The following is a 27,324-nucleotide window of genomic DNA, read 5'->3' on the forward strand; positions in this document are numbered from 1 at the left end:
AACTCCCGGGAATGGACTATTCAACCTGGTTGTCACGTAATCAAGTGTGAATACAATTACGGATATTCTACCTGAATTGACTTTATATTATCAGTACCAAAATATCCAATCAATCTAACAATCACAAACGTTATTTTCAGAATTAGACAAAATATTGATAATTAAAAAGAACTTTTATGAAGAAAGTCAAGAATTTCCAAAACATAAGAACCAAACCATTATCATCTCTCAAACCAGAAAAATATTTACTCCATAATCAAATAACAAAGAACAATAGAGAAAGATAAAGTCATAGTGGAAAGAAATCTTCTCTGTCGATATGTTCCTGCGCAATCTATGATTCTGTCAGTCTCTTGCTCTTGTGCGTATTTACTCTGGCCATTCTCTCCTTTTCAACGTGTGACTCCTCTCATTTTATTTAATTTTGGCCCTAATTATTTTATAGCTGGGCTTTTGGGCCTTTAATTAAATTCTCATGTCAGAAGAGTATAGTTAGTCAAGGTCATGACTAACTTGATTGTCCAATGCTTCTTTTTTTTTTTTTTTTCAAATTCACCAAATTTGTCTTTTTTTTTTCCTACATGTCGAAAATAAACAATATGCACAGAAATTAGGTAGAATCCAATCAAAATCAATCAAATATCGCATATGATATAAACATAAAACGCATGCTATCATATTTCAAGGGTAAAACAGATATTATGGAGTGAAGTGTAAATTAAAATAAGAAGTAGAGAGTGCAGTGTTTTGGAAAAATTAAAAGGAACTGAACTTGAATGTTTATGTGCTTGGAGAGATTTAAATCCAAATACCCCTAAAAAATAATACAACATAAAAAATAAATACTCCAACATATATAGATTTATTATAAATTTTTTCAACATTCTATAAAATTAACAAAATATTCTTTCTGTTTTAACCCAGTGTATTATTTTTAATATTTTTATCTGTCATATTCAAAAGTATCAAAATTTTATTATAGTAAAAATAATCAATATAGAAATACTAAAATACCTCTGACTCTTACAATTTTTTTTCCTTTATACTTGCAAGGACGAAAATATCAAAATCATTTTACATATTTTCATCAACCAATAAAATAATACTCTACCGTTCCAAAAAAGTTGTCTTGTTTTTTCATTATCGTCTGTTCTAAAACAATTGTCTTGTTTTTTTATTTATTAACTGTGATCATCACTTTATAACAAAATTATTCGTATTTTTCCAAACTATCCATAATTATTACTCTAACATACTTTTTAAAATCTTTCAAAAATTAAGGATATTTTAGTCTTTTATATTATACTTTATACTCACTTTCAATTAAATATTATTATTCTTTCATTCTCATACCAAACTCCAACAAGATATCTCTTCTGGGACAGATGAAGTATTATTTATTAATCTACTTTATGTGAGACATGGAGAGTACTATAAATTGATCAAAAATTACTTGAAATACAGTGATATTATTCACCCAACAATTTTTTAGCGGCAATTTTTTTTTTTGTATAAATATTACAAAAAATACAACAAATAAAAATATTTAAAATAATATATTTATTTCGTCCCTTAACAACATATTCATGTGTCTTTTATATCATTATACTTAATTTTAAAAGCACCCTTATATTTTTAAAATATTTTATACATAATGTTATTACATTTGCTTTTAAACACTAATAAAAATATTTTTCTTTTTTTCTCTTAATTTGTACTACTTATAAATATAATACTAATATTTAAAATTCAACATCCAAAACGTAAATGAATACATAGCTACGGAACATAGAAAATATAATTTATCCCTTCTAAAAAAAGATAATAATTCTAACATAACATAATTTTTTATATATTATTTATATATTATTTTATTTTATTTATATAATACTCCTTCCGTTCTGGTTCAAATGAGCCCTTTCGGATTTTATAGTAAATTAAAAAATAACAGTATTTTATTAGTTAGTCCGCTCCAAATGGGTTCTTTGGGATTTTATAGTAAATTCAGAAATAACTGTATGTGTACTGGTATGTTTAAAGTTCAGGTAAAAGTTAAAGGTATTTTGATATTGATGTATAATTATTTTTACTAAAATAGAAAATAAATATTTTGAAATGAGACGAACGAAAATAGTAAAAAAGATCTATTGAGTTGGAACGGAGGGAATACGAGAGTATAATAGTAAAATTATTTTATTTTGTTTACCTTCCTTTCATGACATGTTTTTATGTTTTTTAAGTAAATGTCTTCAATTAAAGAAAAATTTGCAACATCTAAACCTAAAATTAGTTTTGAAAACTATCTATATTTAAGAATTTAAAGAGTTTATAACAGTATTTTTTTAATTTAAGGAGGTTTCAGAACTTTTTATTGTACAATCAATTTTGAGTTAAAAAGTTATATATTATTGACTTCTCAAAACTAAAATAAAAAATGATTGTGTTTTTTTATGAATTTTTCTATCGAGTTTTATTAATTAGTTTAGCTTCTTCTTTTTTTAAATATCAAATTAAATAACTATTTTTTATATTATATTTAAAAATATATTTTTATATTCAAAATATTATATAAACTAATTATTCAAATACAAATTTTATTATTAAGAAATCCAAACCTAAAATTAAATCCACAAACACGCGCACTTGATAAGTATATATTTTGTTCGATATAAAATCTCAATTTTCCTTTTTATTATGGACCCCATTACATATTATTAGAGCTGACAAAAATAAATACGTTTTGAAAATTTAATCCGAATTTGACACAAAAAAATCGTGTTTAGTCTAGAAAAATAAAAATTTCGGACCGTGACTGATCCTGTACTAGTATTGGGCTGTCGCCTGACACGGTTTTTACATTAAATTATAATTTTAAAAAGTTATTTTTATAAATATATTAAAAAATAAATTTATATGAAAAATGAAAGTATAATCTTAAGTCATTTAGTTGTTATCTTATCGGTATTATGTTATGGATTCAATTGCCACACTTAACTACGGTCCGAAAAATACTATCGGGTCGGGTCGGGTCGGGTCGGGCAATTTGAGGAAGGGAGTATTATTCTGCAATATATTTCTATATTAGAAAATATTTTCCTATCTTTTATTTTCATCTGTCTCAAGTAATTTTTTTTTTTTTTTGAAATATGATTATCCATTTTAATCATATTTTAAGTTTTAAATTTTATAATTTTTTTAATTTTAATTAAATTATTTATCTTATTTTAATTTTAATTTATAATTATTTTTACTAAATAATAATTATTTTTACTAATATATTTTTAATTATCTACTAATTATATTTTACCTAAATTCTCTTTCTACGGTAACAGACCCAAAATATATGAGACGGAGCGGGTAAAATATATTTCGAATGGAATGATTAAAAATGAATTGTCGAAGAAACCCAAGCGGATACGGCAAAATAATTAATATGGTTTTGAAAATTGATTTAATTAAACCTAACTTATTTAAAAGGTTATTTTAAGTACTCCCTAATTGGACTAATTACTTCGGCAATTCATATGTCAATTGGATTCTCTGAATATTATCATTTCGACCTTTTGCCTTAATTTCTTTCTTCCCTTTTCAAAAATTTCCCCCAAATCCGCCATTGTTTTCTGCTCCATTTTCAAAATCGATACCTCATAAACCCTAATTCATCCACTATGCGTCAATTTTTCTGCGGTAGGTGAGGACTTTCGGCTATTAATTTTCTAAATTCATTGCCGATGGCGACGTCGGCGTTCAGATCGACGACCAGACGAGACACCGTCGGCGGCGCCGGCCGCCGCTCCAGAAGCGTCAGCCGGTTCTCTCGGCAGGACGTCGAGCAGGAGACGAAGACCGCGCCGAGAGGAGCGGCGGCGGCGCAGTTATCGGAGATCAGCTTGGACGATCTGGCGCTGGAGTTCTTCTCGTCTTCTTCTTCGTGGAACGACAATGGCAGCGACGGCGGAGCTGCGGGGCGGCGGGGGAGATCGGTTTCCCGGCGGGGGGAGATTGGGCGGTGGGCGAGCGATACGGCGTCGTCGAGGAGGAAGAGCCGGTCCGTATCCAGGACTCGCGGAGAGGCTTCTAGTAGGCCCGCCGCCGCCGAAGGAGGCGGCGGCGGTGGCAGGGAGAGAGGTGTGAGTTACTCCGGGCGGCGGCGGTCGCTGTCGGTCGCACGGCATCACATCAGCGATTCCGAGGTGATTGTACTTCTCATTTTTCATTTTTTTTTATTTTTTAAATTTCAAAACGGGTGCTCCTAAATTTTTTTAAATGAAATTTAAATAATAAATATTAAAAAAAAAAAAAGGTGAATAGCTAAAAATAGGGATGGACAAAAAGATCGAACCGGATTGTCCAACCGAACCGAATCGAATTTTCAGTTAACCGATCAAATTTCATTCGAATACAAATACTGTACATTTATATTTGTTCGATATTTGTTCGGTTCATTTTCGATTTTTCATATTTTTTTGGGTTCGGTTATATTTATGTATTTATATAATTATATTTTAAAATTTATATTAATAATTATATACGGGTAGATTTCGGTTCGAATATTTGAAATATTTGTAAATATTTTTTATTTAATTAGAATTTTAATTTCTTTTTATATATATATTTTTTAATTTCGGTTCGAGATATTTGTAAATACTATAAATATTTTATGTTAACCGATAATCAAAATTTTCTGTTAGAATATTTGTTCGGTTTGATTCGATTCGCTTCTGCAAAAGCCCCAATTTGCGTAATGATATTTTCTGAATGTTGAATAAAATTGAAAAGTGCAAATAATTTACTTAGCAAAGCAAATGTACGGACGGAAGTATATATTATGTAGAGAGATTTTAGTCAATTTAAGTAAGAGAAACTTTAGATTCATCTGCTGGGATTTTCCTTTTCTATTGCAATAAAATCAATTTGGAAACGTTGTCTGATGGCAACTGCAATTGTAGTTTTGTTTAGAAAAAGTAATGTGCGGAGAATTGCATAAAAAATATTAAAAAAATAATAATATTTTGCATGAATAGTAAGTATATATATTATACTCTTTATTTCGGTTTTAAAGGTTATATTTATTTTTTTACTTGTACAAATTTAAAGAAAATGATAAAAATACTTTTATTAGTGTCTTATAATAATAATAATAATAATAATAATTGTAATAAAAATTATACAAATATAAAAATATTTTATTGGTAATTACAATTATGCAAAATATAAAAATGTAACCCGTAATACTCCTTCCACCTCATGTCTATCTGTCCATTTGTTTTTTGCACGGAGTTTTAGAAATATTAGTATTATATTGAAATGGAGTAGAAATAAAGGTAAAAAGATGAAACTAACCTTATTAGTATTGTATGATATAAAAGTAACGACATCTTTGTAAATTAAAAGGGTATTTGTAATGTTAGGTAATGTTAGATAGATAATGCAATTACTCAAATCAATACTTTGCCGTGGGACAGACCAAAATAGAAAAATGAATAGATTCTCAAGGGACGGGGTGAGTAATATTTTGGGTTTGATTTTGTGACTTTGTGTAAATAGTAAGCATATATATTATACCTCCTACTTGGCTTTAGAGTTATATTTATTTTTTTGCGGAAAAATAATGTCTTATAATAAAAAAAATAACATTTGTAAAAATAATTGTACTAATATAAAAATATTTTATTTGTTAATTGCAATTATGCAAAATGTAAATATAATCCTTTGATGCAGACGAAAGTAATATATATTAGGTTAATATGTAGAAAGTAATATATATTAGGTTAATATGTCTAAATATTGTATTTTTTTTATAATATTTATGAAAAATTGTATAGTAAAAAAATACCAACGGCAATTTTGTGTGTTTACTTGTGAGGTTTTACTATTGATTTTACTATTTCAATTTTCTGTTCTTTTAAAAAATATCAAGTGAAACAACCGATTTTTATTTATTACACTAAAATTTAATTTTACATTAAAAATATCAAGTCAATACATATTTATATCACATCAAACAACTATTTTAATTCAAAATTTTACTATTCAAAATTAAAGCCCAAAATTAAAAACTCACAAGTAAATAGAGTATCACGCAGGCTTTCGATAACTAAATACAAATATGTTCATAGTTTTATAGTTTGTTATTAATATGTGCAAGCCTAGTTCTATTGCCTCGATTCACTTTAATGATATACGCTTGAATTGCAGAGTGAGGCGAATCATTTCCACAGCTCAAGCAATCGCAGTAACCCGAAAGCTCCCGCAAATGCAAATGGCCAAATGCAGGCAACTTCAAAAGCAACAGCTTCAAACAATCGGAAACTCCGAAGAACTCAGAGCTACAAAGATCTATCGATTTCCCAGGACGGATACTCCGTAAGTTTTACATATTTACTTTACGACGAGCACTCGGGAAAAATTGCAAAAAATATCCCACATGTATACCCTGTCATCATTTTTATCCGGTATTTATCTTGCTGGCAAAATATATTCTACATGTTTGCAAAAATCGTTATTTCAATCATTTGGCCGCGCGTGGTGTGAATGTCACGCGCGGGCAAATGACATAAATAATGACTTTTGTAAACATGTGGGATATATTTTGCCAGCAAGATAAATACAGGACAAAAGTGATATTAGGGTATAAGTGTGTGATATTTTTTGCAATTTTCTCCGAGCACTTGTGTCTTTTTTGGGTAAATGTATTTATGAATCGGATTATCCAGAGCCACTCGTCCGCCCTGACCGATGATGAATTGAAGTCGAAGGATACACATCTCGGCAGAAATGGATTCGAGAAGATAATCCGGCCCGTTTTTTCTCAAAAGAAGGTTTATATATACGAATTTGTATTATGTTTTATAGTATTGTATTGTTCAATGTCTTGGCTTGAGCATTATTTCCGGGTTTTCAGCGCGAGCCTTCTATCGACGGTGCTGGAAATGGCGGATTATATGAAGCAATGCGGCAAGAATTGAGACATGCCGTCGAGGAGATCAGAACCGAGCTAAATCAAGTACGTTGGGACGTTTAATTTACTTCGATTATTACAGCGAATTATTTTGGATTGGATGCTTAAAATAATGTGTCGTTGTACGTGTGTGTTGATATGCTTTGAATCTAATTTTTCACTTTGCTGAGTTTTACGGGGGTCTCGCTGCTCGGTCAATGAGTCGGGGGCCAAGGGGGTGAAGTCCCCCTTGCTTGGGGTCCGGGTGCGCGGAGAGGCCCCTGGTCCGACAGTACGCAGTATTGAGCTTTTGAGTTAATATTAGGTTCAATTCTTCTGATGCATTCTTTTAATTTATTTGAATAGACTTAGAGATATATAATCTAGGTTAATGTGTATAAAAAATCAGAATCTGAATCCCTCAAATAAATCTGTTTTTCGTTTCTTTACGTAGATATAGCCAACGTTAGTGAACCACGTAAATCTGTCTTCTTTACGTTTTTGTTTGTTATTCGATCATTAATCATAATCTGTTACAACAATGTTTATTAAAGGTGATGGGTCGAAATCGCTCACCAGTAACGCGTGTCCATTCGTTGCCTACGGACAATTTCGAGACATTTCAGGACGATGCGAGAACGATTCTCGATTCAAGGAGTTCGTCCGCAGCCGAGAAGCCAATACGGGCGCGAAAGGTATATTTACGTATACAAGCATCGGTACTATGTACGTATTTTCCGTTGTTGATTTTAGTTAAATATAGTTATTGGTGTTGTAGAGAAGCAGCGACAGACACCGGATGTCGAGAAGGCTGACGGAGGAGGCAGAGAAATACCTCGAGGATTTCATTTCCAACGTCGAAGACACCGACATGTCGTCATTCGATGGAGAGAGGAGCGACGGAACTTCGACTATCGAAGGGTCGAGGATGCCAAAAGATCCTTACAAGAGCTCCACCGCCGCTGCTATCTCTTGTCCCGGAGAAACGGACGGCGTTGTTTTCCCGTGGTTGCAATGGGAGACTATTCACGACGCATCTCCCTCGACCAATTCCAAGATAGAAATACCCGTCACTCCGAAACTACTACGATGGGAAACAGAGACGGTAACTTCGTATCCTTAATTCTACTTAAAAAAACATATTTACGTTCTTTTTCGATTTTGGTCATTCTATTTTTCGATGGCAAAATTGTCCACAACTTCCGTGTAGTTTCAAAATTCAGCTCTCCCTGTACTTTAAAAATTGCATGGCTCTCTCTTATACTTTCAAAAATATTACATGAAACTTCCCCGTCATGCAAAAAATATAGATGAAAAATCATCTTCTCATCACGCATAAAATGTAAAAAAAAGGTTTCATGCAATATTTTTTAAAGTATAAGGGGCACATGCAATTTTTAAAGTACAAAGGCGATTTACGCTGAATTTCGAAACCACAGAGAAGTTATTGGCAATTTTATCATTTTCGATTGATAATTTTGGTTTTAATCCATCCTATATTGTGATCTTTCGCAATTGCATAAGATTGATGAAAAGATCAAAATACGGACCAAAATCGAAAAAGAAGCGAATTAAGGACCGAGAATTGACTTTACCTTACCAGTTTTCTTTCATTGCTGGAGTACATTAGCCCTACAGGCGAAATGTGTCTTTACCGGTGGTTTTTTTGGATAATATGATGTCGGACCTTTCTAGTAATGTCATTTACCGACAACCTAGTATCATCATCGAGATTATTCCTAAACCCGAGATTTCTTGCAGGATACGGAGCGAATCATTCCCTCCGGCAGCAGCAGCCGGGGTAGCTGGAGCCCGGCTCTCTTCCAGTCTCGAGACAATGATGCATGCCGAACGCCGAAATTAGGACATCATCGTACGTCTTGCCATGACATGGAGGGCTGCCTTAATGTGAAGGGCGATGAGGAGCTTTTGTTCGAAGTATATCGGCAGCGAAGCCGGATCGATTCCGGCAGGCTTTTGCTGTGCACCACTGTTTTTCATTAGTCGAGTCGAGTCGACGAACATTGCATTTGCATTGCAAGCTCTCAATGAAGTATGCGTTTTGGAAAACTTGAAGTATTAAGGGTTTGTTTGGATAGGAGGGTTCAAAGGTTTTTGGAAATTTGGAAGTTAAAAAAAAAAAAAAAAAAAAAAAAAAAAAAAAAAAAAAAGTAAAAAGTTAATATTTGATTTAATATTTTGTAATAAAAAAAAAGTGTATTTGATGTGATATTTTTTTAAAAATGAACAGTGGTTTGGGTTTCCGGATAGGGTTCGAGCTTTCGTGTTTGTTTGGGATTTTGAATATTAAGTTAGGATTTGAATAGTAAAATTTTTGAATTGAAATAGTCGTATGATCTGATATTTTAAATGTAAAATTAATTTTTAATATAATATAAAAAATAAAAAATTAGTATTTGATTTAATGTTTTTTCAAGAAAAAAATTGGATGAATAGTATATTTTGGGAAAAATCCCCCAAAACAAACACACCCTTAGTTTCGATTTTAACGGCTATGATTCAAAATTGCTTGTTTGAAAGATTTTGTTAGATTTTCACTATTTATAAAAACAAATTTCTTCAAACATATTAAATCAAACACTTATTTTTTATTTTTTTAATATTATATTGAAATATATTCAAAACTATCACATCATATCATAATATCACTATTCTAATTCATATTTTTTACTATTCAAATCATAGTTCAAAATTCAAACTCCAAACAAACACGTGGATGGATTTAATTTGTATTTGATTTAGTGATTTGAGAATAAAAAACCTAAATAGAAATAAAAATTGAATTTAAATAGTACTCCTTTTTTTTTTTTTTTTTTTTAATAGTACTCCTATTTAGGGATGGCAATGAGTCCGGCTAGACCCGAGATCCGACCCGAATCCGACTTATTTATTTAGGATCGGGTCCAATGATACAGGCATCGGATCCGGGTCCGAATCGGGTATTATGTACCTTTATCGGGTCCGGTCAGGTCTCGGGTCCAATGGTGGACCCTACTCGGACCCGACTAATATATTAATTATATATATGAAAAAATTAATTTTTAATAATATAAATTATATTAAAAATATGTTTTTTAGTTTTATTTATTTATTATAAAATTTTTTAATAAAATATATAAATTTTAATATATGTCGGGTCTAGATCCGGATTCGGGTCCAATTTTAAGTTAAATTTTAAAAATTAAAAAAAATAATTTCTGGTCTATCGGGTCCATCGGGTCTTGTCGGGTATTATTCGGGTCGGGTCCGGGTATGGTGGGGTCCAGTTCGGATCTCAGGTCCAACCATGTGTATTCGGATCGGGTATCGGGCCCGGCTGGACCCGACCCATTGTCATCCCTACTACTATTTGATACAATGAGATGTTTGGTATGATATTTTGGCTATCTTGATTTTGGACTTTTGAATCTCATTGGATAAGTGTGATCGATCTTGTAATATAGAAGACAAAAATAAAAGAAAAAAAATAAAAAATAAACCAAAAGTTGTTTGTATACCAATAACATGATCACTAATAGATCAAATACTTCTCTTAAAAATTTATTAGAATATGCACTCTCTAATATCAATATACTTTAAGATCTTTCTTATCAAATACTATAAAATCGATTCTTTTATATCTTGTCTAAAAGGTAACATCTATTTAAAGATTTGGCTAAAAATATCTTTCTAATTAATTTAAATTACACTTTCAAAATTGCTGGTTGTTAATAAGTCATACAATTTTATGTTCTCAACATCTAACGGTACAAGGGGGGATTCAAGTAGAAGGCAGTGGTGGCACTGGCCACCAGAGATTTTATCACATCAAAAAAAAAAAAAAATTATAATTAAATAATTGTACCACCACTAAAAAAATTTGAGTGTCCTCACTTAAAATTTGAATGTCATTGTTATCCAAAAATATTTTAGTAAATTATTTAAAATTTAAACTGTCATAAGTATCTAATAATTAAAATTCAATTCAATGAAAAGAATCAATTTATATTTTAAATATATATAATAGTATTATATTATTATTTTCTATATCATTAATAATATCTTATTTTTATTAATATTAATATTATTATTTTAATATATCTATTGTGCCACCACTAAAATTTTTTTCTAGATCGGCCTATGTAACCTTATGTCAACTAGTGTTTTCTTTTGATGTCAAAATATTTTGCAAACATTGAATAAACATATGTGACAAATTAGCTCAAAGAAGTTATTTTTCAACCCAATGAAAAGTTGGTTTTTTTGAATTTTTTCCATCCATCAAGTTTACTCACACATGTTTTTTTATCCTGTCTATTGGATGTTTTTGTTCGGGGGTTTGGATTTTGAGTTGAGATTTGAATAGTAAAAATTTTGAATTTAAATAGTTGTATGATGTGATATAAATAGTTGTTGAGATGATGTTTTGAATGTAAAATTGATTTTTAGTATAATATAGAAAATAAAAAATAGGTGTTTGATTTGATGTAATTTTTAAAGAAAAAATTGGATAAATAGTGGAAATATAATCTAATCCCCCAAACAAACACACCCTAAATTTATTACTCCCTCCGTCCCAGATACCATGTCCACGTTGTTCGTCCCAAGTACTATGTCCACGTTGCCGTTTCTGTTTGTCCCACGTACCATGTCACTTTACTTTTTTTTTAAAAATGATTACACACTTTAATCTCATTTTAATTTTTTTTTTTTAATTTTATTTTTTAAAATTTTAATTAAACTAATTATCTTAATATTAATTTATAATTATTTATATTATAAGATAATTATTTTCACTGATACATTCTTAATTATTTACTAATTACACTCCTTCTAAAATACGTGTCGTCTACGGTATCTGGGACGGAGGGAGTATTACATAGTGTCAAAAATTATATCGATTTCACATGTCAATATGAAATATGAAAATTTAATTTCTTTTTAGAAAAAGTAAAATATAATAAAAAAAAATGTAAGCTAATACATAAAGAATAAATATTCTGACGCCCAAAGAAATTAATGATAGAACATATATATGGTGATATAAACAAAATGGTCGAACAAATTATTTTTTAATCACTCTTAATAAGTATATGCAAGTGAAATTTATGTTACGATATATCAGGCCATCTTTACTTCATTAATATTTTTTATTAATATTCTTCAAATATTCTATTTTTTTATTATTTAAAATAATTTTTTATATTTATAATTTATAATAATTTTTTAAAAATCTAGGAAAATTAAAAATTAAAAAAAAAATAGTAAAAAAGGGGAAAGCAAGGTCCATTTTTTGGAGCTGCGTAACACAAAAATTGGCGGCGTTACATTATAACAATCCAAATAAATGATTTTTTGCCCAAAACTAAAAGGAACCGTTATCCGGTAAGAATTAACACAAAGCCCCTGTGGTTATATTCCAAAGAGATTTTAATTCCAAAGCTCAAAACTCACTGCGATAATGGCGCTTCCATTCTCATTCTCCTGCGCCATTTTCCCTCTACCCTCTCCAAAACCCTTCCTTAAACCCTCTTCAACCTCCATTACTTTCCCATTCTCCCGTCCCCCCTCTCGCCTCCGTTCCTATTCCTCCGACGAGTTCCCCGTCGGCGACGACGAGGCCTACCTAGCCTCCTTCCTCCCCAAGGAGAAGGAAACCGAGGAGGAGGCGCGGCGCCGGAATTGGATTGAGCGCGGATGGGCTCCCTGGGAGGAAATCCTCACGCCGGAAGCCGATTTCGCGCGGAAGTCGCTGAACGAAGGGGAGGAGGTTCCGCTGCAGTCGCCGGAGGCCATCGAAGCTTTCAAGATGCTGAGCCCTAAGTATCGGAAGCAGAAGAGGGAGGAGATGGGGCTGACTGAGGATGAGTACTACGCCAAGCAGTTTGAAATGAAGGGGGAGATTCCTGAGCCGCTGGAGACTCGGTGGAGTGGGCCGTTGGTGGTGGCGCTGGTGCCGCCGCGGGATTGGCCGCCGCGAGGGTGGGAGGTGGACAGGGAGGAGCTCGAGTTCATCCGTGGCGCGCATAAGGTGTTCTCTTCTAAGAGAGTGGATTTGGAGACTGTGGAGGAGAAGGTGGATATGGAGGCTGAGGAAAAGGATTTGTGCTTGGAGAGGTATAAAATGTTCTTGAAGCAGTACACCGAGTGGGTTGAGGCGAATCGGGACCGATTGGAGGAGGAATCGTATAAGGTTGCTTTCAATGTTCGAATTTGAGGATGTGATTATGGTTTTTAGTTCTTTCTAATTCAAGCTGCATTTTAATTTTGTGTGTTAAGGTCTTTCGAAAATTGTCTACTTACGAGCTTGGATTTTTTTTTCTTGATTTGTTACTTTTCTGATCGAAATTGAAGAACATTGTAGTAAATAGAGAATGGGATAATCTTCTTCATATAAAGCAATTGAAGTTTGATGAGCATTTCGAAATTTTGGTATGTTAGGGGTTGGGAAGGACCATTTTGGCATTAATATTCTTTCGTGTAGTTAAGAATGTTCTTAGGCTGTGTGCATCGGTAGTAGTTGCTGAAAAGCAACGACTAATTGGCTTATTACTCGTAGCTGTGTGATGTATGATGATCATTGAACATTCCTGAGATAGAGTCATCTTATTTTGCTCGTAAGAAACTTGTTGTTGAGATATCTTTTTTTTAACCCTGCAGTATGATCAAGATTATCATCCTGGCAGGAGGAAGAGGGGAAAAGATTATAAGGAAGAAATGGTAACAGGAAAGCTGCTTTTTTACCTTTATTTGATGTATTTCATCGTAGTTTTTCCTCTAATATTTAGGTTGACGTAATGGTTTATCATTATTAGTTTTCATGGTAAATAGATGAGCTGACCATTACTGTTTTCTACGATGTTTTGGGTTTTGCAGTATGAGCTACCATTCTATTTCCCCGGACAAGTAAGTGAATTGATCGAATTTCTGTTTGATTCCTTTCTTGTTTTCAACTTCTTATCGAACCCTTAAGTGTACGATGTTTGCTTCTAGCGTAAATCCAAATGCATAGATATTAATGAGTTTTGTATAGTTAAGTCTAACTGGTTTTACAGAGTTCAATTTCGATATCATGGATTCTTTTATTTTCAGATATGTGCCGGGAAAGTAACTGCGCTGCATCTTTATCAAGGAGCATTTGTGGACATTGGAGGCGTGTATGATGGGTCTGTGCTATTTTCATTTTATCCACTCTTGTCGTATATGATCGAGTAGAGCTGTCTATAAGAAGCCTTTCGATTTCAGTTCCATGTTGAAATTCTAGGTGTCTGTTTTCTGGTTATTTTGAACTAACTTATGCACTGCCAAAATTCGATTTATCAGCGACTAAATTAGGTGATACAATGCATAACTTTGAACTGATAAAAATTGAATAACTCGCACTCGAGTTACTATATTAATATTGCATGGGTTTCTGAGGTTTTAGTGAGTTTATTTGCTCCGTACTCGAAATCAAATGATTCTGTTCCAATTCATTAGTCTTGAAAAGAACAGAGCTTAGATGCCATGTAAATCTAATTGATAATAAGTTGCAAGTAATCTTGAAATGGTGCGATCATATATTTAGCAAGTAGTTCTAAGGGTAGTATTCATGAGATTTTTGCTCGATATGCATATTAGTTGGTGATGAAGGCAATGTCGAATATCTTTCAGGGGCAACTAATCTTTGCATTATATTGATGTGTAGCTCGCATCACACTTTTATCTCAGGATTTTGTATGAAATGATAAATTTGTTTGATTCATTTCAGCTTGGTTCCTATCAAACGAAACGACTGGTATTGGATCCGGCATCATATCAAAGTTGGTATGAATGTCATTGTTGAAATTTTGGTAAGTCTTACTATCTGTAATTTAATGTTCTTATATTGCTATTAATCACGGTTGCCTTTTATTTTTGTACTGATCAGTCGTTATCAAACCACTAGTATACTATGAAGTTTACCAATACTTGTAAACACCAGAACACATACATATAAACTGCATTACGTATGTAAAATCATAGAACAGATGTAATTAAGATGAGTTAAAAAAACCCCGAAAATGGCACACTAATTAGTGTCATTCAAGTATACACTTAAATGTATTTTAGACATGAGCTTATGTGAGAACTTAAATTTTATCATAGCGCTGCTTAAATTGAAGAAACCTTAATTTGAAGTTGTTGAGTTATCAGTACATCAGCAACTTAGAGTGTGTTTACTTTGTGGGATACGATTAATAATTATGTTCTCAAAACCGTCAACATTTTATTTTTTTCCTTTGAAGTATGTTTGATGGACAGTGTAAAAATTTCCTCCATTTGCAGGCGAAGAGAGATCCTTATCGCTTTCGATTTCCAATTGAGCTGCGGTTTGTCTACCCTAATATCGATCACTTAATGTGAGCTTCCTTGTATTTCTTTCTTCATGGATTTATATACCTTTGTGCATTCGAATCTGTTAGTCTATACCACCTTCCAGTTTGTAGAAAAATATTCGATATGCAACTATTCTAGAACTCATTGATGTGCTTCCTTTAACGCCGCTTGCAGCTTCAATAAATTTGACTTCCCACCAATATTTCACCGGGATGAAGATGTTAACCCTGATGAATTGAGAGTAAGTAAATTCTCTTCTTTCAAGTTTCAATTTGTCCTACTGGTCTTATGTAAACAGTTCTTATGAGACCCGAGTTTGTTGTAACTTAGTAGATGTAAATGCTAAATGAATTTGAGACTCATTTCTTCTTTATTTGTTTCGACGCTGAAATATCTATGGTTTAGAACATATTTATTCAATGTACTAATCTAATATGTGTTACGGGAATAGTGTACTTTCTGTTTTATGTTTTCTTCAGTAGTTTGGCTCATTTTTTTGGCAGCGCGATTGTGGAAGACCTCCTGTTCCAAGAAAAGATCCCGGAATCAGATGGGAGGAGGAGCCGTTATTATCGAATCACCCGTATTGTGATAAGGTATTTCTTATGAGCATTGCCTAAAGTATTTTAGAACCACAGCATTGCTTCATCTTTAGATTTTCTAAGAACAATTCTATACTTCAAAAGTTGGGCTTATATTTCCTTTCGTTCGCATTTCTATTACTTTTGTATGCTTGCAGCTATGGCAGATTCATAATGCCGAACAGATGATTTTGGATGAGATGGCGGCAAATCCTGCTAAATACGAAGGCAAAAAATTGTCGGAATTGAGCGATGACGAAGAATTCGACGAGGATAACTCTGTCGAATATGATAAAGTTTACTATAAGAATTCGCTGCTTCCTTATATTAAAGTGGTAAGTAATGTTCATTTTCATCGTTATATGGTTGAGAATTATGGCAATAAATGCGACGTTGTTCTCTCTCTATCGCTTGACAGAAAGTAAGCGTGAAAGAACTCGACTTGGAAGCTGCATTTGCGGAGCGCCAGGTATTGCATCACATATCGAACATATATATATATATGTAATCATATGTATGTATATTATATAGGCGAAATTGTTCATAACTTCCTTATAATTTCGAAACTCGGCGTAAATCTATTTTACTTTAAAAATTGTATGACGCCCTCTTATACTTTAAAAAACGTTGCATTAAACTTCTATATGGTTTTGAAATTTAACTTAAATCCCCACCTTACTTTAAAAATTGCATTGCGTCCCCTTATACTTTAAAAAATGTTCCTTGAAATCCCGGTCATGCGAAAAATATAAATAGGATATCATTCTTTCATCACAAAATGGAGGTTTCATGTCGGTGTAGTTTCATGCAATGTGTTTGGAAGTATAAGGGGTGTCATGCAATTTTTAAAGTATAAAGAGATTTTAAGCTGAATTTCGAAATCACAGTGGAGTTACGAGCAATTTTATCTTATATGTATATACCCTCTTCAAGTTTTTGAGTTTCCAATTCTGCTTCGCTTCAGCGTTATTATAAACTCATGAAAGAAGCCGAAGAAAGAGGGGAGAAATACAAAATCAAGTTGATGAGGCGAAACGAGGAAATGAACGAATACGACCTTATCCATTGGCGCCGGTCTTTCGAGGAAAGAGAAGCTCTCCTCCGCGACATAAGCTGGTATTCCTTCTTCCTGATTTTAAGTATCCAATTTTAGATTTAGTAGAGATTATTTAGATTTGAGTCTCTCGAATATGTTTTATGCTGTCTATAATTTTCCAATTTCCATAAAATATTTTCAAATGTACTTTCTCCGATAACTTTTTAATCTTTTCTAACTTGCAGTCGACGGACGCTCGGGCTTCCATTAGAGGAACCGGGGAGGTACGTCGATCCCAGACTATTCGACAAGGATCAATACGACCCGGACAACCCGTTGTACCGCTACGACTACTGGGGGGAGCCGAAGAATTCGGAGAAGAGCCGGCAAGAACGAATGACGGACACTCACAACAAATCCATCGTCGGGAAAGGACAGGTTTGGTACGAAATGTCGTACGAAGACGCCATCGAGCAGCAGAGGCAGAGGGAAGCTCGCGAAATGGAAGCGGGACGGCGCGGCGGCGACGAGGAGGAGGAGGATTCAGAGAGCGATTTGGAGGAGGATTCGGACGCGGAGGATGACTTGATCTTAAGCATATTGACCTCTCCTCCGCCTTCTTCTTCTCGTAGTGAGAATGAAGAAGAGTCGGAACAACCGCACGTGAATGGCACGGAGTCTTCGAGATTGAGCGATGAAGGATTATCGTTTGAGGATTAGTTCCTTCCTTACTTCTTCCTGAGGATGTGTGTAATCTTTTTGTATGTAAGAGCTCTGGTTATGGCTTTTCAACTTGTGCCTCTATGGATTATTATTATTATTACTAGTATTTTTTTTTAATTTTTTTTTATTACGTAGAAATTCGCAGCCGCTACCCGAAAGTACATATTAGGTAAACTCTCGGCCGAACTTAGTACCCTACAAATTAGGCCCGACAAATAAGTCACATTAGGTGAATTATGTATGGTAGGTGACCTAAGGCGTCGGGAGTTTGAACTTCACAGTCATAAATTCAACCCTCGCACTATTAGACCATTTCTCACGGGACTACTATTATTATTAATAGGGCTTCCAAAAATTAACCCGATCTGAAAACTCGATCCGAACCTGACTTGAAATAGTTGGGTTTGGGTTGAGATTTTCGACCCAATTAATAATTGGGTCAAACTCGTTTAACCTATTTAATTAAATGGGTCAGGTTAAGGTTTATATTTTCGATCGGAAAATAACTTATTTAACCCGTTTAATTAATATTATTTTAAATTTAAATATATTTTTAAAATTTTATCAATACAATTCAATATTTATGGCCAATTTTATAAAAATAAATAATAAAAAATAAAGGATTATGTTGTGTACTATTACGCAGTGTTTGTTAATTCAATTCTTGAATATCGATTTCATGATATGAATAAATAATTTTTTGTTTCAATATGTATATATATTATGCATTTGAAAATTTTGTTAGTATAAATTGTAATTGTAAATTAAAATTTAAAAATTTTAGATTTAAACGGGTTATATGAGTAGGTTGACCCAATTGATAAAATGTCAGGTTAATGTTGCAAATATCAAACCCATTTAATTAAATAGGTCAGGTTCAGATCAAGGGTTTTGTAACCCGTTTAAGCTGACCCGAACCTAAAACCGACCCAACCTGATCCGTTTGTCGGTCCTAATTATTATGGTAAATTTTTTTTTAAGTAGAAATTTTTTACATACTCAGTCCTTCGGCCCAAAAATGAAATAGAGGCTCGTCTTATTAGCAACCCAAATCTCCATCCCCTGGTTGTTTCATTACTTATCTCCTTGTTTTCTTTAAATACTTATACAACATTCTTTAGATAGTTATATACAATAAATTATGTCCATGATTATCAAATCTACTTAAAAACAAATTCATGTCTCGATCAGATAGTATACAATTTGTTGATAACATTTCTTTGATATGACAAGATGGGCGAAATGACTCTGTAGTTATGGTTCGTGATATTCATGTTTATCCAGTTGATGGTTGTATTAGAAAAGTTTTCATGTTTTTCATTTGCAGACGATCTGGTTCAATATCCGTTGCTCGACTCATACTGTCAGTCTGGATGCATGTTTGTATTCTAAAAAACCGTCAGATTTCTAATGTGTAATGTGCTACTAATGCCTAATGCTAGCACTTTATACAATGAAACTATAAAAGATGAAGTTGCAAGCCACCACATGCATTTTTTCTTTTTCTTTTTTGACATCTTGCACTATTTCTTCAAGTCTTTCCATCATGTTGTATGTTGTAATACCATGTCGGTTTTGACCGTTTCTTTCATTTTTGCAGCAGTAGCAGTTAAAACAGGCATAGGGATAAGAGTTACATTTTAATTAGAGAATATTATTGCCATTGATTGCAAATGCGCCCTTCTAGTGGAAGTGTGTTATTAAAAAGTTTCGTACAACAATATATCGTGGACCAATACATTAAAATTAAAATTCAACGACTTGATTTCTACAGGTTAGAACAGTCCCAAAATAAATACCGTCAAGAAAAATTTCAAGGAATTCTAGATGCTTATAATAGCCAAGGCCTTAATGACTTCTCCATGATTAGAAAGTCAATCGTACTTCCATTATAGGTGTCCTTCACGACATGCAATAAAGGTACATGAATGCTACGGCACTTGTGTAAATTTTTGAAAAGCATATATATATATATATATATTTTTATATTATTATTATTATAATGACTTGCAATCCTAATTGGCTTGATATTCAATCTAGTTTGTTATCTAATGATAGTAGTACAAACCGCTTGGAACTTGTCGGACGAGTGTTCCGAATGAAGCTAGAGGAATTGAAAAGCATGATTTGTTTAAGAATAATATACTTGATCAAGTTCAAGCATTCTTGTAGGTTATTGAATTTTAGAAAAGAGATTTTCCACATATATATGCTCTTAATAATGTTTCCTCAATTGAACATGCATAGTTCTCAATCTTATGATCAATTACAACACCCTTATTTGTATTCTTTGGTTACCAAATACTTTATGATCTTTATGGACTATCGAATCCAAACAATATTTGTATGTTGAATGAAAAATGCAAAAAATATTACCCAAAAAATTTTGTTCCTAAAATGCTCATGCTGAAAATGGATTTCTATAATATAGATGATGTTATTATAGGTCAACTGACTATGCTCATGTTCGGGTATTGGGCAGTCGTTGGATTGTTCTTTATAACCCAAAATTTCTCGCTAAATTTGATTGTTGTCATATTAATGTTGGAATCTGCTCAATGATTAAGCTCGTCAAATATCTGTATAAATATATCTATAAAAGACATGATCGGGTTTCATATTTTGTAGGCTCTTCTTCAAACAACTAACAAATTGATGAAATCTTGGCTTTCCGAACTGGTCGGTGGGTTGCTCCTCGTTCTTACTCTTCAACTCCACATGTCTAATTGCCAATACACGCCATTCCAAGCAAGCCAAAAAATTACTGTCTCGCTCAATCCTACCCTTAGGATGCTTACAAAATTCTTTAGAATGAATGCTTTGAATTCATAGGCCCAAAATCTTAAGTTATTGTACTCCGTCCGTCTCTCAAACTTGTACTCGAAACATTTCGGCATGGGTTTTAATGTATGGAATTTTGGTTGATACTTTTTGTTACTTTTGCCTTTTAAAAAGTGGTACTCACTCCGTCCCATAAATATAGTCTTAATTGGGTTGGACACGAGATTTAAGGAATATTATATTGGTAATGGGTAAAAAGTATAGATAAAAGACCTTTTTGCCCTTGTGAGTGTATTAGTGTAAAAAGTAGTGGCAATTGTGTAATAAAAATAAAAAAAGTAGGAGTAGCTTTACGATGATATGGTTATTTATGGAAATAAGACTGTTGTTTTGGGACGGACAAAAATGGTAAACAAGACTATTGTATTGTGACGGAGGAAGTATAATTATTTTACTAAATAAAAATGTTTTTAAAAGACAAACGAAAATAAAAGGTGAGCACAATTTTAAGGGACATGGAGAGTATAAGGATTTTTCCCAAATACTTTGCATGAAATTGTACATCTCAAACATGACATAAAAGACAATGTGGTATAATTATTGGTGGAATTGTTATAACGAAAGATATTTTCTTTGAATGTTGCTTCAATATTGCCGGTGTCCTAGCAAAATATTTACTTGCACTCGAACATATCATAGGGCTGGTTCGATACGGAATACCGAAATTTATATCGTATACCGTACCAAAATATTCGGTATAGTTATTCATCGTACCGTTACTGAAACAAGAAATTGGTATACTGAAAATTCGATTTTTATATCGACCGTACCGATTATTCGGTATACTGAACTATCTGTGAGTTATCAGTATATACCGATTTATATCGAAATACTAAAATTTAAAGGGTATCGATTTATAGCGTATTATACCGAAATATCAATATTTAAACGGTAGATATGTACCGTATTATACCGAAATTTATACGGTATTGACATATAAAGTATTACACTGAAATATCAAAATTTAAACAATATCGATATATACCGCAGTATACCAAAATACAGCAATACCGAAGTAGTACTTTTCTTTACTATTTAAAATTATTAAGAATATATTACCATATATTAAATATAAAAAGTAAATAATTTTGGTAAATACCGAAATACCGAAATATAAAAAATAATTTGGTATATCGATTTTTTCAATATATTTTTGATACGATATATGCGGTATTTCGATATTTCGGTGTATTTTCCCAGCCCTGTACATAACAGAAGAAAGTCTATGACATTGTGATTAGTAAATTAGACACAAAATCATCTTTCATTTATTTTGTTGATGGACCAACTGCACCAGAAAAACTTATTTGTATAATGTCATTTTTAATTATACGGCAATGCTTAATGTTTTTGATATATTTTATAAAATTAATTTATATTAATTATAAATAAATATATATTTTTATTTATTTATATTATGTAAAATTTTATTATCTATAAAATAATATCTATATGGCATATATTTTTTTATTGAAATATAATTTTTAAAATATTTAAATACATATTTTAATCTTTATTTTAAAATTAGTAACAATATTTATTACATAATATATATATATATAAAATATCATAAGTCATAATTATTAATTAATTAATCATAATCACCATAAATACTATGTCAGATTTTATCTTTCCTAATTAAAACCCGATCTATACCAAGTAATGATTTAAATATAAATATTGATGAATTTATTTAGCATGTAAAATGAGTTTTAATATAATATAGAAATTAAAAAAAATATGAATTCGGATGAAGGATTTTGGTTAATAGAATTTTTTTTTATATATATCATAACCATTAACTATATAATAAACTAAAGGGAAAAAATCATTTTTGTCCTAATATAAAAATTTTAACAATTTTAGCCCAATGTAACCAAAACTCATCGTTTATGGTCCCAATATAAAATTTTTATTAATTTTAATCTCAATATAACCAAAACTTATCATTTTTTTTCCCAATATAATCAAACTTTTTTTTTTCTTTTCTTCCAATATAATCAAACTTTATCTTTTTTTTGTCCCACACCGACGAAAAACGCTGACGTGAAAAAAAATCAAAACCGCAGCATTTTTCATCATTTTGTTGACGGTTGGACAAAAAAAATAAGATTTGATTATATTATGACTAAAATTGATAAAAAATTTATATTCGGACAAAAAATGATAAATTTTGGTTATATTGAGACAAAAAATAATAAATTTTCGTTATATTGGTACCAAATTGATTAATTTTAATTATATTGGGACCAAAAATGATTTTTTTCCCTAAACTAAATATAGAGGATTATGTAAATATATATATATATATATATATATAACACAGATGTTTGTTTGGAATCTACCCATAAGAAAAGTAGAAGAAATTATAAAAACTTAATATGGAAATTTCTCATGTTTCTATAAAACAAAATTTCTCATGCTGGGAAATGAAAATATCATAATACTCGCATACATATGTGCCCAGAGCAAAACAAATATTTCATGAGATGTAAATTATAAATAAAGCATAATTAGAGCTGCATAGAAGGCATAAAATTAGGCGGAATAAAAAGTATAAGATACTGACTTGTATGTTGTTGTTTCACTTCACTTGCTTGTTAGGATAGGATAGGGAATAGAAGTTCTGCTGTTGTGACGGGGTCTGTGATCGATCGTTCGTTATCTGATGGTGATGGTGACAGTCTTCCCGAGAACGAAGAAAACCAGGGATAAATGGATGAAGAAGATTGTGTTGATGAGGATCCGATCGACCATCCATCCAAAGATAGTGAAACCACCTGTGTTCGACTGCACATATACAACTGGCAGAATGTAGAAAAACATGTTATGATCATGTTAGAATATGAAACTGAAATTCGGTATTTCAATCATAAGAATGCGTACGTATTTATAGTGATATACAAATCGTTTAAATAATTAAGGCAAGAATCCTACCAATAAGATAACTACCATAAATATAATACTCCCTCCATCCCAGAACTATAGTCTTAATTAGGTTGGACATGGAATTTAAGGAATATTGACATTATATTGGTAGTCGGTAAAAAGTACAAGTAAAAGACTTTTTTGCCCTGTATTAGTGTAAAAAGTAGTGACAATTATGTAATAAAAATGAAAGAGTAGAGGTAGTTTTATGGTGATATAGTTATTTATGGAAATAAGACTATTGTTTTGAGACGGACAAAAATGATAAACAAGACTATTGTATTGGGACGGAGGAAGTATATTGCTTCGAAATATATTTTAACATATGAGATATGGATATTGGAATGATGTACTTAAAAAGTTAATGCAAAGAACTGCAACAAAAAGTAATGATCGTTACTTAGTTTTTGTTAGATTTCAGATAGTCCCCAATAAAGATGAAAAACAAAGGGAAATGGTTAAATCAGCACTCATAATATATATATATATATAAACAACACATATTTTTATTACACACAGCATATACATACGATTGTTTGTTCATAATGACATATGTGTTGTACAATAGTATGTCATGTACTAAAACTGTTATATATGTTGTATGCGACTATAGCATGTGCTATTAGTTATGTTATTTGTATTATATTAACATATATAATCAACTATCTGTAATAATATTGTGTGCTGCCAGACAACACATTGCTGAATTTAAAATTCAACACTGTATCCGCTGCCAAAACAAGTAGTCAGCCAGTCGGGAGAAAGGAAAACGAACCGAGCATTAAGCTAAGCTCAAATTTCTGCAGACGGCAATTGTATAATCAGATTGTCGATTTCATTTTTCTAGAAATATGACTCAGTAAAAGCTTATACTAGAAACAGCTAAAATCGATATACACAAGGATTGATCATTAGCTATCGATATCAAATGACAAGATTCCTTTTTTTTTTTTTTTTTTCAATTTTCTTACTATGCAATCGTCGCAATTAACCATTAAAATTCAATATTTTTATCATGCAGCTAAAACATTAAGAGTTTGTAGTAGTAGTGCTCATACCGAATGCTTGTCTTCTGTTATATGATGATGTAGAAGATACCGGCTGCAAACTTGCAGCCAACGGCATGTAGTCGCTAGACTCCAAATCGCTTTCAGACAAAGCAGCAGGTAGTGACCCCACAGGAGGGCAAGACTCAGTATTTCCGCCATTATCTAGAATTCCAGAACCCGAAACATCATTGGAATTGCAGGTAACCAGAGCATGCCATCTGCTAGCTATCGAACCAAGACTAATGGCTCTGTGCGACATTTTTGCCGCTGCACTTAGAAAGAGAACCATTCCAACCAACTGAACAATGGATAATACCTGTATTGATTAGTTCATTAGCAAAACAATAACATATATATATATATGTGTGTGTGTGTTTTCTTTTTGCGAAAATTAGTATACTCGGGGGTAATTTATTGATAAAACTGGTTTGAAATAGCAAAAAATGTTCGACAAAGTATTGGATACTTACTGCGAAATCCCCTGCATTGACGATGTTGATGATGCCCTGATTTTCAGTTGTCTGCAGCAATGCCATGAACTGACTGGCTGTAATAAACAAGAACTCCAGAAGAAGAAATATCCGAAACCTATGACTTATTTTGGACAAATCATGGGTTAGGCTCATGTGCTCCTCTATGTAAACTGAAACATCCAAATCTCTCTCGAGAATTTTTCCGTAATTTTCAAAGTGTATTATTAGCAAATTTCCAGCCAAATTGAACAAAGCACATCCAGATAGAAATACCAGTGTTGCATATGACCAAGATATTAGAGAGGCCAAAAACAAGACGGTAGACAACCACCAAGAACCATGATTAATAAAAATCAATCGCGCAACCTCGCGGGCCGCCTTCAATAGGAAACAAACCCCGAACCATGTAGCCAGCATGTAGTAGAAGCCCTAAACAATATTGAGGACTAAGTTAAGCAGATATTCCAGGCAGAAAGAAAATATTAAATTCCAGTAAAGTTCTTAATGATGATGATGATTATCATAAACCTTATCATAGTTTCTCCTATTGACTCTAGACAAGCAATTACAGCTAACAGATTGTTTAGAAAATTCGAAAACAAAATACACTTCCATGCTTGGGAACCCTAACAAGATCTTGAATAGCAATGATAATTATTGATGCATCAGGAGGCACTATAAGATGACATAAAGTTCATTTCAAAAATAGTCAAACACGTTAGCAAAATAAATGGCAATCTTAATTGCTTTTCCCCAAATATGGTGAACAAATGCAAATGTTCGCGTAATTACTACGTAGCACAACCGAACGGATGCAATTAGTTAACCAAAGTAACAAAAAATGCTCACGCGAATCTTCTGAATGTACAGTTTCCGGAACTGCGCCGTGTGTCCATGGCAGCGATCGACGAACAGCGCCTTCCGCACGCCATACTTTCGCAGATTTCGCGACAGGCAGAGGAGCGAAACGGCCGCGACCACCGCCTGAGAGACGGTAATCTGAACCTCGAACGTCTCAATCTCATACTTATCACATCCGTCGCACCTCGAAAACTCGATAACAGAGAGCGGCAGAGCAACGGCGAGCAGAAAAAACGCGAGCCACGAGGCGGTGGCGCTGAGTAGACTGTGCTGGCGGAAGCCGAGGAGGCCGAGAAATCGGTCGAGAGCAGTCAAGCATCGGTCCAGCTCCGAGTCCGGAACGGGAACCTCGAGGAGCGGGAGCTGAGCAGAGGACGCCATGGAAGTACAAGCAGGCGATGCAAGAGGTACAAGGCGGTGATGCTGAGCTGAAGTGAGAATGCAGCAAAGCAAAGCAAAGCAGGAAAATGAGGAGACAGGTTTGAATTAAGGAAGGATCAAGGAAGAAGGGAACAGTTGAGTAGCAGACAGAAATAACTCTCTTTTAAGACCATCTCCATTATAAAAACCATTCAAATATAATATATATATATATATATATTATTTATTTATTTATTTATTTTTTCAAATCACATCTTCTTTCTTCTATTTAAATAAAAATTATACCTCATTCCAACTTAATTGATATATTTTTTTTTATTTTATAACGACTAATATGATTTTATTTTTCGTAAAAATTATTAAATTAAAATATATTTAATAAATATAAATCAAATACTCCCTTCGTCTCAATTGAAAATATTAATTTTACCATTTTCGTCTGTTTTACTTTAAAGTATTTATTTTTTATTTAAAAAAATAATCATACAAAGTATTTTTAACTTTTACTTAAATTATAAACATACTTATTACACATTTAATTATTTTATACATAAAGTCAAACTATATTTTATATACTTTCACTTATAAATAAAATACTATATTTTTATAAAATTAGTTTTTATACATTATGTAGGACCATTCAAAACTTCTTTCTTTTTATCTCTTTTAAAAAAATAAATATTTTTTATCTATCTTTAAAACTTTACTTTTTTTTTTAATATAAAATTTTAGTTTATGTTAATTATAAGTAAACAAAAGTATATTTTATTTATTTGTATTATAGGAAATTTTATTCTCTACAAAATAATATTTATATTGCAAATATTTTTTATTTTAATATATTTTAAAAATATTTAAATATATATTCTAATTTTTAAAGTTATTTTAATCATTTCTACTTTATTTCTACTATGTTTCAATATATTAAAATATTTATAAAACTCAATAAAAAAGCAAATGAACCCATAAGTATATGACAAGGAGAGAGTATAAATAAATTTAATTAAATAGTTATTTATCTATATTTGAAACTCTCTATTTTTTAATAAAACTAATTTAAATTAATTCTAACTAAATAAATAAATTTATTTATTTATATTATATAAAATTTTATTATTTATAAAATAATATTTATATTATATATAATATCAAA

General features: G+C 32.0%; 3 protein-coding genes across 3 annotated transcripts; 2 read left to right on the forward strand and 1 right to left on the reverse strand.

Moving 5' to 3' along the window:
* Positions 1-3,504: 3,504 nt before the first annotated feature.
* On the forward strand, positions 3,505-9,310 carry LOC127263214 (uncharacterized). Its single transcript, XM_051292248.1, has 7 exons — positions 3,505-4,193; positions 6,199-6,366; positions 6,717-6,821; positions 6,905-7,006; positions 7,495-7,635; positions 7,719-8,045; positions 8,702-9,310. The coding sequence occupies exons 1-7, from the start codon at positions 3,732-3,734 to the stop codon at positions 8,942-8,944; spliced, it is 1,548 nt and encodes a 515-aa protein (XP_051148205.1). The 5' UTR covers positions 3,505-3,731; the 3' UTR covers positions 8,945-9,310.
* A 3,031-nt stretch (positions 9,311-12,341) lies between these two features.
* LOC127263105 (protein PLASTID TRANSCRIPTIONALLY ACTIVE 10) lies at positions 12,342-17,755 on the forward strand. The gene is made up of 12 exons (XM_051292061.1): positions 12,342-13,133; positions 13,601-13,660; positions 13,817-13,846; positions 14,033-14,106; positions 14,691-14,772; positions 15,248-15,321; positions 15,473-15,539; positions 15,802-15,894; positions 16,038-16,214; positions 16,298-16,348; positions 16,844-16,995; positions 17,161-17,755. The coding sequence occupies exons 1-12, from the start codon at positions 12,402-12,404 to the stop codon at positions 17,633-17,635; spliced, it is 2,067 nt and encodes a 688-aa protein (XP_051148018.1). The 5' UTR covers positions 12,342-12,401; the 3' UTR covers positions 17,636-17,755.
* A 5,079-nt stretch (positions 17,756-22,834) lies between these two features.
* LOC127263017 (uncharacterized) lies at positions 22,835-26,327 on the reverse strand. Its single transcript, XM_051291931.1, has 4 exons — positions 25,779-26,327; positions 24,927-25,358; positions 24,466-24,772; positions 22,835-23,283 (listed from the first exon to the last, which is right to left on the reverse strand). The coding sequence occupies exons 1-4, from the start codon at positions 26,169-26,171 to the stop codon at positions 23,141-23,143; spliced, it is 1,275 nt and encodes a 424-aa protein (XP_051147888.1). The 5' UTR covers positions 26,172-26,327; the 3' UTR covers positions 22,835-23,140.
* Between the last annotated feature and the right edge of the window lie 997 nt (positions 26,328-27,324).

Source organism: Andrographis paniculata, unplaced genomic scaffold, assembly GCF_009805555.1.
Source record: "Andrographis paniculata isolate CXL003 unplaced genomic scaffold, ASM980555v1 Contig66END, whole genome shotgun sequence".
NCBI lineage: Eukaryota > Viridiplantae > Streptophyta > Magnoliopsida > Lamiales > Acanthaceae > Andrographis > Andrographis paniculata.